Source organism: Oenanthe melanoleuca, chromosome 2 (genome assembly GCF_029582105.1).
Source record: "Oenanthe melanoleuca isolate GR-GAL-2019-014 chromosome 2, OMel1.0, whole genome shotgun sequence".
NCBI lineage: Eukaryota > Metazoa > Chordata > Aves > Passeriformes > Muscicapidae > Oenanthe > Oenanthe melanoleuca.
The window spans coordinates 143,872,781-143,886,996 of NC_079335.1; the positions used below are offsets into that span (position 1 = coordinate 143,872,781).

The 14,216-nt window shown below is 49.0% G+C and overlaps 2 protein-coding genes across 3 annotated transcripts in view; both read right to left on the minus strand.

The window, feature by feature from the left end:
* Positions 1-423: 423 nt before the first annotated feature.
* Positions 424-8,006, minus strand: LOC130249973 (solute carrier family 22 member 13-like). Of its 2 annotated transcripts, XM_056485167.1 has the most exons (10): positions 7,606-8,006; positions 6,542-6,645; positions 6,048-6,202; positions 5,549-5,717; positions 5,008-5,128; positions 4,410-4,504; positions 3,896-4,110; positions 3,347-3,455; positions 3,019-3,229; positions 424-1,980 (listed from the first exon to the last, which is right to left on the minus strand). In XM_056485167.1, the coding sequence occupies exons 1-10, from the start codon at positions 7,975-7,977 to the stop codon at positions 1,885-1,887; spliced, it is 1,647 nt and encodes a 548-aa protein (XP_056341142.1). In that variant the 5' UTR covers positions 7,978-8,006; the 3' UTR covers positions 424-1,884. The 2 variants fall into 2 exon arrangements, with proteins under 2 accessions (XP_056341142.1, XP_056341143.1); XM_056485168.1 differs by lacking the exon at positions 3,019-3,229.
* Positions 8,007-9,287: 1,281 nt separating this feature from the next.
* OXSR1 (oxidative stress responsive kinase 1) overlaps positions 9,288-14,216 on the minus strand; it is an 87,217-nt gene continuing 82,288 nt past the window's right edge. Inside the window, exons 15-18 of the mRNA XM_056485169.1 lie at positions 14,118-14,170; positions 13,711-13,779; positions 12,785-12,849; positions 9,288-11,960 (exon numbers count right to left, since the gene is read on the minus strand). Coding sequence (XP_056341144.1) covers positions 11,886-11,960; positions 12,785-12,849; positions 13,711-13,779; positions 14,118-14,170 — 262 coding nt within the window. The 3' untranslated portion in view covers positions 9,288-11,885. The remainder of the gene's footprint in view (positions 11,961-12,784; positions 12,850-13,710; positions 13,780-14,117; positions 14,171-14,216) is intronic.

Sequence of the window (14,216 nt, forward strand, 5' to 3'; positions counted from 1 at the left end):
AGAGTTTGGATTGTTCTGCCTGGAAAAGGCCCCAGGGAGAGCTCAGAGCCCCTTCTATTGCCTAAAGGGGCTCCAGGAGAACTGGAGAGGGACTGGGGACAAGGGATGGAGGGACAGGACGAGGTGGAATGGCCTAAAACTGACAGAGGGGAGATATAGATTAGATGTTAGGCAGACATTCTTCCCTGTGAGGTGGTGAGACCTTGGCACAAGTTGCCCAGAGAAGCTGTGGTTGCCTCTGGATCCCTGGAAGTGTCCAAGGCGAGGTTAGACAGGACTTGGAACAACCTGGGATAGTGGCAGGGGGGGATTGGAATGAGATGATCTTTAAGGTCCCTTCTCACTCAAATCATCCAAGATTCCATGAAATGGATCTTCAGCCCATGGGAAGCACAAATGAACTGGAAGCAGAATTACAGCAGCTGTGGTTGGACGCCTTTATTTATGAAATGAGCTAAAAGAGAGTCTCAGAGTACAATTTCCTTCAACAAGTGTACATTTGGCTGCAAGCTCTTCCCTCAGCCTGTACCCTCAATGCCTTGTTTGCCATAAAAGCCTGAAGGAGGCTCCCAGTTTTTTCCAAGCCTTTTAAGGCTCCTCAGCCTTTTCAAAGGAAAGGAAAAAGGACTGAGCTCCTCTGTTCTCAGGGTGCTGAAGAGGAGCACCACAGCAAATCCTCTGAAAAGCAGTGCCAGAGAGAAAATGGCACCACAGCCAGTCCTTCCTGGCAGGACATTGTCACATGGCACTGATTTTATCCCAAACTGTCTTGATCAAAATGAATATCCATGAGGTACTTTGGTCCGTGGAAAACATGAAGGCATGACAATGGAGAGAAGAAATATTCTGGTATAACATTCTTTGACACTACCAGAAAAAAAACCTTTGAGTTGAATAGTCATGTGCAATTCCCAGGCTTCTTCTGTACCCATCCAGTGGGAAAAAAAAGTTGGTTGGACTGAGGGACATGAGATAATATGAAGGGAAGCACAGGAAAAACAGTTTTACAGTATAAGACAAAAGCAGTCCTAAATCTTTTAATGACTAAATGGATCCAGCAAAAAAGGAATAGATTAGAACAGTGTAGAAAAGACGACATTTCCCAGAAAGATCTCCATTTTTTTCTAAGAGACCTACTGTCACAACATCCCTCAGTTTCCTGGAATGAAATGAATCAAATTGGTCCCACACTGCACCCAACAGCACCATTTTCCATGCCCAAAGCATCCTGACAGGCATCAATTCAAAGCCACCAGCACTGAAGTGAAAATTCTGCTGCCTGTTAGACATCCTTGCTCCCTGCATGCTGTTTCTTCCATCACATCTTTTTTTTTTTTTCTCAGCTAAGTATCTCAAATTAAAAAAAAAAATTTAAAAAGGAGTGTTTTATGAGAGAACGGGATGATCTTGCTAGACAGTCACGATAAATCACTCCCTGCAAGTGTGAGATTATTTTCAGTGCTGCATCTGCTCCAGCTCTTCTGTTAGTGAGCCCAGGTCTCTCTTGCAAGTTTATTCAATGCTCTAGTGGGTGTCTCACTGGACAAAGTTTACAGTCTCACCTTCCTGGAGGCATAACAGGAAAAATGAAGAGAAATTCTCCATTCTAATTGTTGATTTCTTTCTTCTTTTCCCTCAAGTAAAAAGCACCCAATTTTCTCTGGTGAGAGCCAGAATTTTCTCTGTTGGACACCAGTGAGAGCCTGCAGTGCCTGAGGACAAGCTACAGAGGGAGATACAGGAAGGCAAAGAAAGACAAGGAAACCCAAGAACTGGCAGTGAGGGCGTGAGCAAAGCTGGTGTCCTGAGGTGGAGAGACCCTGCCTGTGCTCAGCACCCACACAGCACTGGGCTGCCTTCATCCACAGCCACCTGCAGAGACAGCTAGAAGTACGTGCTCTTCGTGCTCTCGTTGTCTTGGCCACCACCTTTTCCTTTCACCTGCCCATTCTGGGAGCCACTGGTGGCATTTTCACAGACCTGATGAAAGGGAAAAGGGTGTAAAAGCAAGGAAAGGTGTGTGATGAGCTGATGGCAGCTGTCCCTGAGACAGGCAGCCTGCAGCAACTGCATCCCATTCCCTACTGCTCCTGTGGACATCCTTCTCCCAGCAAGACAACAAAAGTATTGGGTGCAATTCTACCTGGCCCCATGGGGGATGAGGGCTGGGAGCCATGAGAGGGTGAAAGTCAGAGGATGTGGCTACAGGGCACCAGCGCTTCCCTGGGGAGGGCAGAGGGAGGAAAGCACTGGCTGTTCTATCCCACGGGCAGGAATGGAGGGATGACCTCCACAACCAGGATTATGGGGTCTCCTCCCTCCCCTCCACAGCAGGACAGCCCCAGGGCACTCCATGCAACTCCTAAAGAAACTGGTAATTGATAAAAGATTCGTGTTAATCATAAAAGTATTGGGGTTTGTATAAACCAGAACACTTAGGTCTGAAATGAAGCAGGACACTAAAGAAAGGAAAATATATGACTAAAGCATTTTGTTTTAAATCCCCCTGTTATGAATATTATGTTTTCTCAATAAGTTGTATCTACTGACAGCTTGCAAAACAAGGCTTTCACACAGCCCAACAGATTCTGCCAAATCAGACATCCTGCCTTTGTGTAATCAATTGCAGCCTATCCCTTAGACCAGACTTCCTGACTTCTGCCATTTCTTATCTGCCAAGACCAGATGGTAATCTATGGGACTTGACAAATTGTCTAGAGACTCATGTCATCCAGAGATCCCACAGACTTACCTGCTTACCTGGCAAAATTATGACAACAAAAAAATAACAATTATTGATGACTACAAGGAAACCATGCTATAAAAGGGAGCTGCAAACCAAAGTTCGGTGGAGCATGGAGTGGGCAGTGGCCCCCATGTATCCCCATAGCGCTGCTTGCTCTGTCTATATACAATAAACCAATCTAAGTTTTGCTGAATATCGAGATTTTGTTTCTCATTTATAACAAAACCGAGGGGCTCCCCACATTCCCTCCCCAGAGGCAGCCAGGGACCCACCTGGGCTGGAGGCTGGCTGTGGCCGGTGTCGTCCGGCAGCTCGGCGCCGCGGGTCTCGGGGAGCATGGCGCAGAGCAGCCCGCCCAGCACGGGCCCGCAGCCGAAGATGGCCATGGGGATGGCGGCGTGGTAGCGGCCCAGCAGCCGCACCAGCGGCGCCAGGATGCCGGCCAGCCGCGCCGCCATGGAGCACAGCCCCACGCCCGTCTGCCTGTGAGGGCGAGCGGCTGTGGGCAGGGCTCAGCCCCCGGGCCACCGTGGGGCCACCGGGCTGCTGCCCCGTCCCCACCGCCAGCCACGGCACAGGGGATGCGTGGGGACAGCTCACCTGACAACCGTGGGGAACAGCTCGGCCGCGTAGACGTAGGAGGTGGAGAAGGAGGCTGAGGCAGCGAACTTGCCAATGGTGGCCAGGACGGTGGTTGCCACGGGCTGGTCTGAGGGGAGGAGGAGAGATGGCTGCTGTGGGATGGGAGAGGGCTCAGCACCCCTCACAGATGGGGATTGTAGGGGATTGATGGTCCCAGCTGTGTCACCTGCAGGGAGCCACGGCCTCTGACAGGGCCTGAGCAGGGACCAGGCCGCTCCGGCCCAGTGGCCATTGCAGTGCACTCTGCAGCCATCACCTCACCTCCCCAGGTCTCATTTTCCCAGAGCACAGCTCTGCTGGCAGGGGGCTCAGCTCTGCCCTCCGCTATCACCATCAGCAAGAAAAGGTTTGGTTTTTGGACTGGTCCTGTGGGTTCCAGGCTCAGCTAAGGCCTAGAGGTATGTGAGTCACCCTGGCTGGGAGGACAGACCCAGCAAGGGAAGGGTTGGGGGTCTGTGCCACCCCATCCCAGAGGATGTCCCCTCTGTTTGGGATGGGGTTGTTCACCTTCAGGGATGCCGGTGATGACCAGACACACCAGGCCACTCAGCACCAGGAGAACAGCCTGCGTTTTCCTCCTCCCAAACCTCTGCAGGGTGAAGATACAACCAACTCGGGCTGGGATTTCCACTGCTCCAAAGGCCAGCTGGGTCAGGTAGATGTCCAGGCCAAAATTTGTCACGTTCAAACTCAGCCCGTAGTAGACAAAGCTGTTCACAAACCTGAAAGCCAAGCAGGGGGGCACTGAGCAAGTGTCAGCCATGAGGAAATGCAGCACCAACCTCCAATGATAACATTTTCACCAAGCCACAGCATTTCCAAAGAGATGTAAAACCAGAGGAATAACACAGGCCTGCCAAAGCTGGAAATGCTCTAACCTTTCCCACAAAGCATCTTAAACAGACAGAAGCAGAAACACCCATCAAACAACAGTCAAAACCCACAAGGTGAATTTCTTAATGACTAATTCTCGATGCCTTATTTTCCTTCACAGAGAAATGTGCACCAGGGAATGTCTTACCAGACACATGACATGATTAAAGTCACCTTCTGGAGGTGCCTCTTCCGAAAGAGATCCAGCAAACTTGCAGACTTGACCTCTTTCTCAGGCTTCAACTTCAAAACAGAGAATATCAAAGAGTCAGAGCAGGAAAAGGAAACCCATGTCCATCTCCTTTTTGGTGAGACAGGCCTGTGACCCCCCTGTGCTCTGGGAGGGAGGGCAGCCCAGTGGGCACAGGGGATGGTGACTGACAGGTTCCTCAGGATGAGCATTTATTTCCCCAGTGTAGAAACCTTGGGGTGGGCAAGGAGGGAACTCCTCCTCAGGCATTTCTGCATGAAAACCCACAGACTAAAGAGAGACTCTGTGCTCATCAGTCACACTCCTGGAATGCTCCCAGGACAAAAGCCAGGGAAGCATTTCAGTCCTTGCCACATCTCCAGGGACACCCCAGCAAGCTCCAGGCTGAGCTCGTCCCTGTGTGACTCAGCTGGAGCCCCACAGCCCGTGCCCAGCCCATGCCCAGTGGGATGCAGAGAGGTTTCTGGGATGAGCTGAGCTCCAGGGGCTGCTGCAGGGCCCAGGGCAGTGTGTGAGGACGAGAACCCCCCAGTACCTGCTCCAGGAGCTCTGGAGGGAGGCTGCGCTTGTTGGTGGCTGCCGCCTTCTGCAGGAGCTTCTTGGCTTCCTCCACTCTGCCTTTGGTCACCAGCCAGCGAGCTGACTCTGGGAGCACCCTGCCAGGAGGGGAGCCCAGCACATGCTGCTGTGTCCTGCTGAGCTCCCCCACAGCCCCTTTCTCTGGGACCACATCCAGCAAGCCTTGGCCACCACAGAATCAGATCACAGAACCACAGAATGTTCTGTGTTGGGAGGGACCCACAAGGTTCATCAAGTCCAACCCTAAAGTGAATGGCCCATGGGATCAATGGGTCTAAACACCCTAAATTTAGGCTCCATTTAAAGACCTGAAGCAAAGCAGCTGCTGCTCTCAGCAGTCCAGTGTTCAGGGAGATGTGCTGAGCTGTGCAGCAGCTCCTGCAGCACCTGCACTCCAATGGGAAGGACCCAGCTCGGTTCTGAGCTGCTGCCACCTCCTCACTCACACCCTCACACTGCTGTCATGTCTGCAGGAGCTCTATCCCCATCCTACTCACCTGATGAAGAAGAAAAAGGCAAATATCGGAACAGATCCTGCAATCTCCAGCAGCCTCCAGTTGCGGATCCCATAACTCAAACCAGCCAGGAGCATCTGCCCCATGGCGAAACAGCAGTGAGAAGTGAGCACTGCCTTGGGCCGGGAGGAGACACCGATCCATTCTGTAGCTGAAGGGAAGAAGGAAGGCTCAGAGTCATCCAAATTATTTCCCCCGAGGCAAACAGGGTGTTTCCCTGGAGGAGAATTATTCTGGAGGTGAGGATTAGACTGACCTCCTGTGCTGGGACACTGTGCCCTTGCCCTCCTCTGAGCACTGGCTGGGGAGAGATGCTCCCCAAAGCTCTGAGGGATGAGAAGTGGTCAAAGTACCAAAGGACAGAGAAGATCAAGACCTGTCCTCACCACGGTGTTTTTCTAGTCAAACATGACTATTTTTACTTCTGTTAAGATTTTCTATTTCATCTTGAGATGCCCCAGGGCAAGGGCATCCTACTCACCTAAGGCCAGTATTGTCATGGTGATCCCTGACACGGTGGCCCCCACGACACACCTGAAGGCCATGTACACATAGAAATGGGGCACAAAGGCAATTCCCAGGCCAAACAAGCCCTGGAGGAAGATGGAGATCAGAATGACTGGGCGGCGGCCGATCCTGGGGAGAAACAGGGAGGACATAATCGGTGTCTAGAGAGACCCCATGGGGATGGCAAAGAGCCCAGCAGGTGATACAGTGATTTTTATCACCCTGATAAGGCTCAGAGTTGACTGTGGGGGTTACAAGTGAAGCACTGCACAGATACACTGTCTCTCTCTCCCTTCCCCTCCCTGTGTGGCCATGTCCTCAGAGGACCCAAGGACTTTGGTCAGGGTCCCTGTCAGTGAGAAGTGGTGACAAAATGCTCAGGGTGCACGGTCCAGACAGGCTCACACCACCTGCTCTGTGCTGTGCTGGCTTTGCACAAACCCTGGGCAGGAGATTCTGGCTCCTCACCTGTCACTCAGAGGCCCAAAGATCATGGATCCCAGCAGCAGCCCTGCCATGTAGATAGCCTGGGCAATGTCATTCAGGTCCTTCTTATCACACACCAGGTCAAACTGGAGAAAAGAGAAACAGATGCTTTGGTATCCCCTCTTCCAAGGATGTAAATCCTCACAGTATGCACAGGGCACACAAGTCAGAGGTGCTCTTTGGGCACTTATTGGGGTCCCTCTCTCGTGCACTGGGACCTGCAGTTCACCTTGTTCAGCCCAGCCAACCTGGTCAGAAAATTTTGCTTTAGTTGGGCCTGGGGACAGAAGCAGTTTGCTTGCTTCCTGCCAGACCACCTGACCTCCCAGAAGAGAAAGGCAATGCTGATTCCTGGGACAAGCAGTTTCTGTTAAAGAGATGTCCTGCAATTGCCAGCATCCAGAGGACTTCAATGGAAAGAGTGACACAGGAAGGATCATGGGACCATTAAATGGTTTGGGTTGGAAGGGGCATGAAAGATCATCTAATTTGAACTCTCTTGGTAGGGCAGGGCACCTTACACTAGACCAGGTAGATCAGAGCCCCATCCAAACTGGCCTTGAACACTTCCAGGGATAGGACAGCCACAGCTTCCCTGGGCAACCTGTGCCAGGGCTTCACCACCCTCACAAAGAATTTCTTCATAGTATTTCATCTAAACCTACTCTTCTTCATCTTAATGTAGCATCTTTCTCAGGTAACAATTGTGATGTCGGGGGTTAGACTAGACAACTTTTAAAGGACCCTTCCAAGCCAAACCATACCATGACAGTAAGCTGGAAAAGTTAATTCCTGCATGCAGAGGGATGGGGAAACCCAGAGGCTGGTGGTCTCCCCAGGAGTGATTCATCTCCCCACTGGCACCTCTATCACAGCTGCACCCTCTCCAGCACCACACCTGGGGCCTGTTTGCTGGGGCAAGGTTTCCAGCTACACCTGCAGTAAATCCCAACTGCACCATGGTCAGGCACCAGCTCTGGGGAACTGTGGCCATTTGGGTGTCCCATCCCTTCCACATCCCAGCACAGCAAACAGCAAATACAGACCTCAGTCAGCAGGGATGGTGGCTGTCCTGAGGGGTACACCCAGCCATTGCTGCACTTCTGTGTGTCATTCAGCCCATAGGCCAGGATGGAATCGAGGTCCCAGTCCACTGGGGAGTACATGGAGCACTGCTCGAGCTGCCCGTCCGCGCCCCGGGGCAGGGTGAGGTTCAGCTGCTCTTCCTCCGTCAGGTTGGGGCCGACAGCACGGATCCAGCTGGTGTCACAGTGGTAAGGCACATGTGGGACCATGAAAAGCTGGCAGAACTGGTGGAATGCCACACTGAGGCAGGGGATGACAGAGAGCAGCACCAGGCATTTCTGGAATCGCCCAAAATCACCAACTGCTTTCAAAATTTCCCCAACGCCTGACATTGGTGGCTGTGTCTGGGACAGGACAGTGCTGGGACAGACCTCCCAGAGGGCCGGAATTAATGTTTAAACCTCAGATAAGCTCTGCAGTCATAGGCTGTCACTAGAAGCACACCATGTAATATATTAATCATCCCTGTGCCACCCCCACGAACATCCAGTGCTGGCTGGAGCAGAAGGACCCCTGTTTCAGGGCACCTCCTCTGCCAGGGCCAGCTGGCACTGACAGGGAACAGACTCTTCTCTACAGTGACTACAATGGCTGCATTTGCTGAACCACTCAGGAAAGCAAGGTTCAGAGGGGCCAAAACGAGCCCACGGTGAGGCAGAGCTGGGAATAAAGGGAATTATGTTAATGGATGGGCAGAACCAGACATGAGGAAGGGAAGGGCAGTTTATTGTGATTCCAGGGGATGGCAGCTGCCATTTCCTTCATCTTCTGCAGGTGCCCTGCAAGCCAGGCACAGGATGCCTCCCCTTCTCACCAGTTTTGCAGGCTGCTAAGGGCTAAATACACAAGGGAGTTGGGGAAAGGGTAAAGGGATGGGAGAAATTTGACACAAGGCAATGGTCCTTGAGGCCCAAATGCCTAAAATGATCATTGAAAACAGAAGTCCAGCATTGCTCAGCCCATCCCTCACACAGGAAAAGCATCTGCCTGGGGCCCCTTTGAGATGTCTATGAGGTGCCCAAAAAGACACTTGGATACACCTGCTGCCCACAGATCCATGAGAAGGGCATTGTAAATCACATTGGAAAACAGACCATGGATGCCCCACTGGGGTTGACCAGGGCACCCACAAAGAACAATTATGGTGGAGGAGAGGAGGGAGGGCAGTTCATGCTCTCACCAGTTGTCAGAGTATAAATCCTCCCATTTTCACACCAGCCTGTGTCATCCTGAGGAATTCCAGGACACGGGAAACTCATCCCCAGCTGCACAGAGCATGCAGAGCTTGGAGCAAACTCTCAGCTGGACACATCCCGAGTGCCCACCTGGCTCCATTTCTGCACACAGCTCCTGCAGAGATGCACTCGTGGAATGGTTTGGGTGGAAAGACACCTTAAAGCTCGCCCAGCTCCAACCCCTTGCCATGGGCAGCAACACCTCCCACCAGATCATGTTACTCAGATCCCCATCCAGCCTGGACTTGATCTCCCCTTCCCCACCAAGTCTTCCTGGGGGCTGCCAAACCTTCCACCATCCCAAACAGAAACAAACCCCTCAGGGGTTACAGACCACTCAGACAAACCCCCTCCTCAAGACACATCATCCAACCCACTGACAAACGAACCACACATCAAACACCTGGCAATGGACAATTTGTTCTTTATTGATTAAAAATTAGACACATGCAGTAAAATACAAAGTCCAAAAAAGGAAAAAAAGCCTGACTATTTTACATCTTTCATTATAATCTACAATACACCAAAGTTGTGAAGAGGATCCGTTTTCATTAACAGAGCATTGTCCTTAAAAGTAGGAACTAACTTAAAATTACCACCTGCTTCCAGGTTCAGATCAGAAATTTGCACAAAAACCAAATTCTTAATGACACTGGAAAACAATTATGAACAGCATTGGCACTTACTGGAACAACATCAGAAAAGACAGTTGTCTAGCACTGTAATAGCCCAAGTAAATATTTTGGATCCCTACCCAAAAGATCTGGAGATCTATAGAGCAGAACCCATCAGCTTCCTCCTCACTTATTTTCTCCATTAAAGAACTACGGAACCTTGGGTTAGCGTGAGCTCAAGCTCTCTAAGTCCTGGCTTTGGGAAAATGGGGAATAACAATAAATAGATGCTGCATTGTTCCATTTGAGCAGTTTGAGTCCTAACCTTCCTCAGCACCAGTACACAAATGAACAAGGAGGTCCCCAGGGCATGCAGGCAGAGGGAAAATAATACTGTACCACAACTACCTTGTCTCTGTATCCTAAAGGCTCCCAACACATCCACACTGAGCACAGGGTGATGGGAAAAATCAAGGTGCCAGCCTGCTCTTCCCAAGCCAACAAGCTCAATGTGGGACAGGTAGGGAGTGCCTGGTGTCAGGCAACAGGGAGTGGTGCCAACACACACTTGGCCAAGCCAGCCACCACCAGCACCCTGCTATCAGGCACTCGCTTCCTGGGCTCTAGAGAACATCAGCTCAGCACCCTGGGATGATCTTATTCCCAAATTCTCATCTTCCCCTCCCTCCCCTTCACACTCACCAGCCATGGGGCTGCAAACAGCCCATGGGGACACACCCAATACCCACCCAGAGGCTACAAGCAACAGGGGTGGTTAAAAAAGAACATGCACAATTCAGGAAGCTTCCACAACTGCTCATAGAGAACAAGATATAAATACAGATTGTTCATCTGAAGACTTGGAAATGAAAAAAAAAAAAAAAAAAAAAAAACCAACAAAAAACCAAACAGAACAAAAGTTCTAATTGAACGTAGTCATTCCACTCTGTTTCTGCATTGTTTGTGTCTGATGGAAACAAAGCTCGTTTCCATCTGCATGTTAAATTACAGACTTACAATTTCTGTGTAGAAAACACTCCAGAGCCAAGAGCAGTTACAAAGGCCAACTGTGAAACAGTAGGAAAAAAAAAAGTCAACACCATTTATTATTCACATATTGCATTACAAGTGTCTCTTATCAAACTCAGAGCATAATTTATATTATTCATGTAGAAACTCAACTTCAACAGCACATGGAAAGAAAAGCTAAATAGGTGTGTGACAGGGGTGCAGTGACATCCTGATCAAACGTCGAGGCTTGGGCTGAGGCGCAGCCCGACGACCCAAGGGATTTAGTGCAGAGGGACAAACCCAGTGCCCGCTTTTGCCCAGTACAGCCGCTCTACTGGTGATTCTTTATTGCTGTAAAACACAACAGGGATGGTTCCACGGGTACCAGCTTGCAAAGGACTGGGGAACACGCTGGGAGGCCAGCCAGGCATGGCCAAACTGGGTTTCAGGGACACTTGGAAGTGCATCTGTTCCAAAGGCAGAGAGACACACATCTCCTCTCCCTGTGACCATGGATACTGTGTTCATCATCTGAAAGACCAGTTTGCAGGCAGCCAGGCCTCCCTGGTCTGCTTCAAGAACAGACTACGTCTAAGATGCAGAATGAAAGCAGCAGGAAGGACTGTTGAATGTAAATTAAAAGGTTCAGCCCTCATGCCATGCCTGGCACTCATGTGGAGAGAACCAAAATGATAAAGAAAAAAAATAAAATTAAGGCAGTTTACATAGGGAAGCTGACTTCTAACACCTCAAAGTCAAGGAACTTCTCAAAAACACAAACACAAGGAAAGGCAGCTCCCCCTCCTATGGGTTAAGACTCTGCTTGCCTTTTCAGGTGCAAGCATTCAAACCAGCAGTTTTAAAACACACAGCCAAAGAGAAGCAGATTTCTCAGCACTCCAGGTGACCCAAACAACATGTACATTGGTGTTTCAGATAGAAGGAGAAGCAGGTAAAGAACCAAAAAGAAATCCGTTCAGTATTAAAACTTGTGCAAAAATAGCAAGTGAAAAAAAATGAAACCACATGTAAGCAAACACTTAGGCAAGATCATCAGAGCAGTGGAACCCCCTGCTTCGTACTCAGTAGTATTTCTCTTTAAAGTAAGGCAATAATAAAATGAACATGCAGGCAATGACATGTTGGGTCTGCATGTTTGAGATGACAGATACAAAAACATGAGAGTTGTTTACAAAAGGTGTAAACGTCATCGGTAATTTCAGGAAGGTTTGTGATCCTATTAAGGAAAATGTTAAAGCTTCTAGGAAGGGGGCTGTAGTTCAATTCTTTGGCAGTAGTGGTTTTTTTTTAGGCTAACAGAAGCATTACGAATATGCACATGTGGGTTCTCTGTTGGGAAACATCTCCTGGGACCAATGTTTAGCTGATGCTGAGCTGTGCAAATCCTATAAGTTTGCCATCATCTGGAATTTCTGAGCCGTCGACACCAGATGCCTGAAACAGGGAACAGAGATTCAAATAGCAACACAGATGCTCTACCTTCCAGCAGAAAATACAAGCAGGTGTATCAGGCAGGGTGGGGGGAGGAAGCAGATACAGGACAGCTCTGCACTGTATTCAGCAGCTCACACTACCCGAAGTTAAAATTGAGTGATTCGGTATTTTTGCCTTTTTGTTTTTTAAGCTGTGAAGGGCTGGAACTGAAGTGTTTAGACATTATTTGTGTAATAACTGGGACAAAACAAGTGAAAACTCCTTACAGGAAGAGTGAGAAATAAGAGCACTTAACTGCTCCATTCCCAATAACCTGGTTATAAAGCACCTTTGCTTTGCCACTGTAACTCCCCCTGAATTTCACCACCTCTGAAAGAGTAACCTGCTCTACTTTCAGTTTTGGCTCTCTTCTTTGGCCCACCACTCTTACTTTCATTTTTTCTTCTTCATTTCCCCATTTCCTCCTCAGAGACAATGTATCTGGACCCTCCCTCATTCTCTTCCTCCAAGAAAGGAGTAAGTGGCAATTCTTAGCCCATCCACCTGCCTTGAAATAGTTCTGCAAGTGCACATCCCAAGCCCCAAAAATACCCCTTTGCAACATTTATAATATATTAATTAGCACATCATCTCATGTTTATCCCAGGTGCTGCCCAGAGGATACAAGCAGGGAGCCTGCAGTGCCTAGAGTTATACAACCAGGAGCTTTGGGAAAGAAGGGAGGATTTAGAGAGCATACATCAGATGCCTGCAGTAGACATCTACATGCAATGCCTTCTCCTTGCAAGGGACAACTTGATCAATTAGGGAACAGGAATAAATACCAGTCTGAAAGTGATGGATCTGTTTGCCTGGGGCTCTTCCACAATTTTCTGCAAATTAGCTGCAACTGAAATCACACAAAGAAAATGGGCAAATATTAGGACAGGCTGGAGAAAAACATCCCAAACTCATTAATCCTCTTTCTATTACTCAACAAACTTCAAATTTGTACACTCATAAGGAAAGGTTTAGGTCTCAATTAGACTCAGTCTACTTAAACCTGCAGTTTTGCACTGTGAAAACACTGTTATTGTTACCACATTACTCTTTCAGAGGTACTTATTTTTCCCAGGATGTGATGGGATCAATAGTAATAAATGGCCAACTGCATCTGGAAATTCAGTTATTTTGCACTAGCAGCTCTCCTGTATACAAGGAAAGCTTTGCTTGCTGCAGTTGGAATACACAGGCAGTGCTGACAGTTTAAAAGTCTCATCTGCTGCACAGGATACATTTATTTAGCAAACTGCTGTTTGAGGCAGCTGTTCCCCCCATACAACTCATGTGCTGCCCCAGGGCATGTGCACCTCACCCTTCCTTCCCCAGCCCAAATTACACCCAAAAAGCCTGGCTGATTCCAGTCCCAGAGCTCTCTTGCATGGGGCCTGTGAGCAGGACAGGCTTGTGCAGCAGTTGGATGATGCACCTCTGTCAGATGATAATGATTTGGCTAATGCATCAATTAGACTTCATTCAGCATTACAAGGAACATTTGCTTCACAATGCTACCAACTAAATCATCTTGTGAACTGGGGATTGCCTACATGTTGGCACAGAACTGTCACCAGAATTGACAACAGTTGTGCAGGGCAACTGGGGTAGAGAATCACAGCCAGAGGAAATTTTCCTATCACCCACTACTCAGGTAACTTTTAACATGCAAAAAATGACTGAAATGGTTAGAGCAGAAAAAATAATTTGTAATTACCTATTACCAGATCTCTGCCATCAACAAGACCTGCTGAAATGAGCTCCTGAGACACACCATCTGCAGTATCTGTTGGGAAAAATACAAGAGTCATCACCACAGAGCAGAAATTGTCCAGCTGGTGGAAGCACCACACAGAAACCTAAAGGAGGTTGTACAAACAAAACAGTACAAGTGCTCTTTACAAAAGACAGATGTCAGGGTGCACACCGGGTGCTGTGGATTCACTGAAGGGCTGCACTTTAGCCACATCTATGAGTTTTACAGCAGTGCTCCAAGCCCAACCACAACAAGCCCAACCACAACAAGCCCTTTAAGAAGGCACTGTCTGGACAGACACTCACACAACAGCACAACACCAAACACAAAATTTTCCCTTCACACACTGGAATTTCCCAGCAGCTCACCTTTTCCTGGGGTGAATTCAAACCGAATATCATGGAGCTCTTTATTTGAATTCCTGTGGAAAGAAGAGAATTTTATATTAAAGAGACCATTTCATGGTA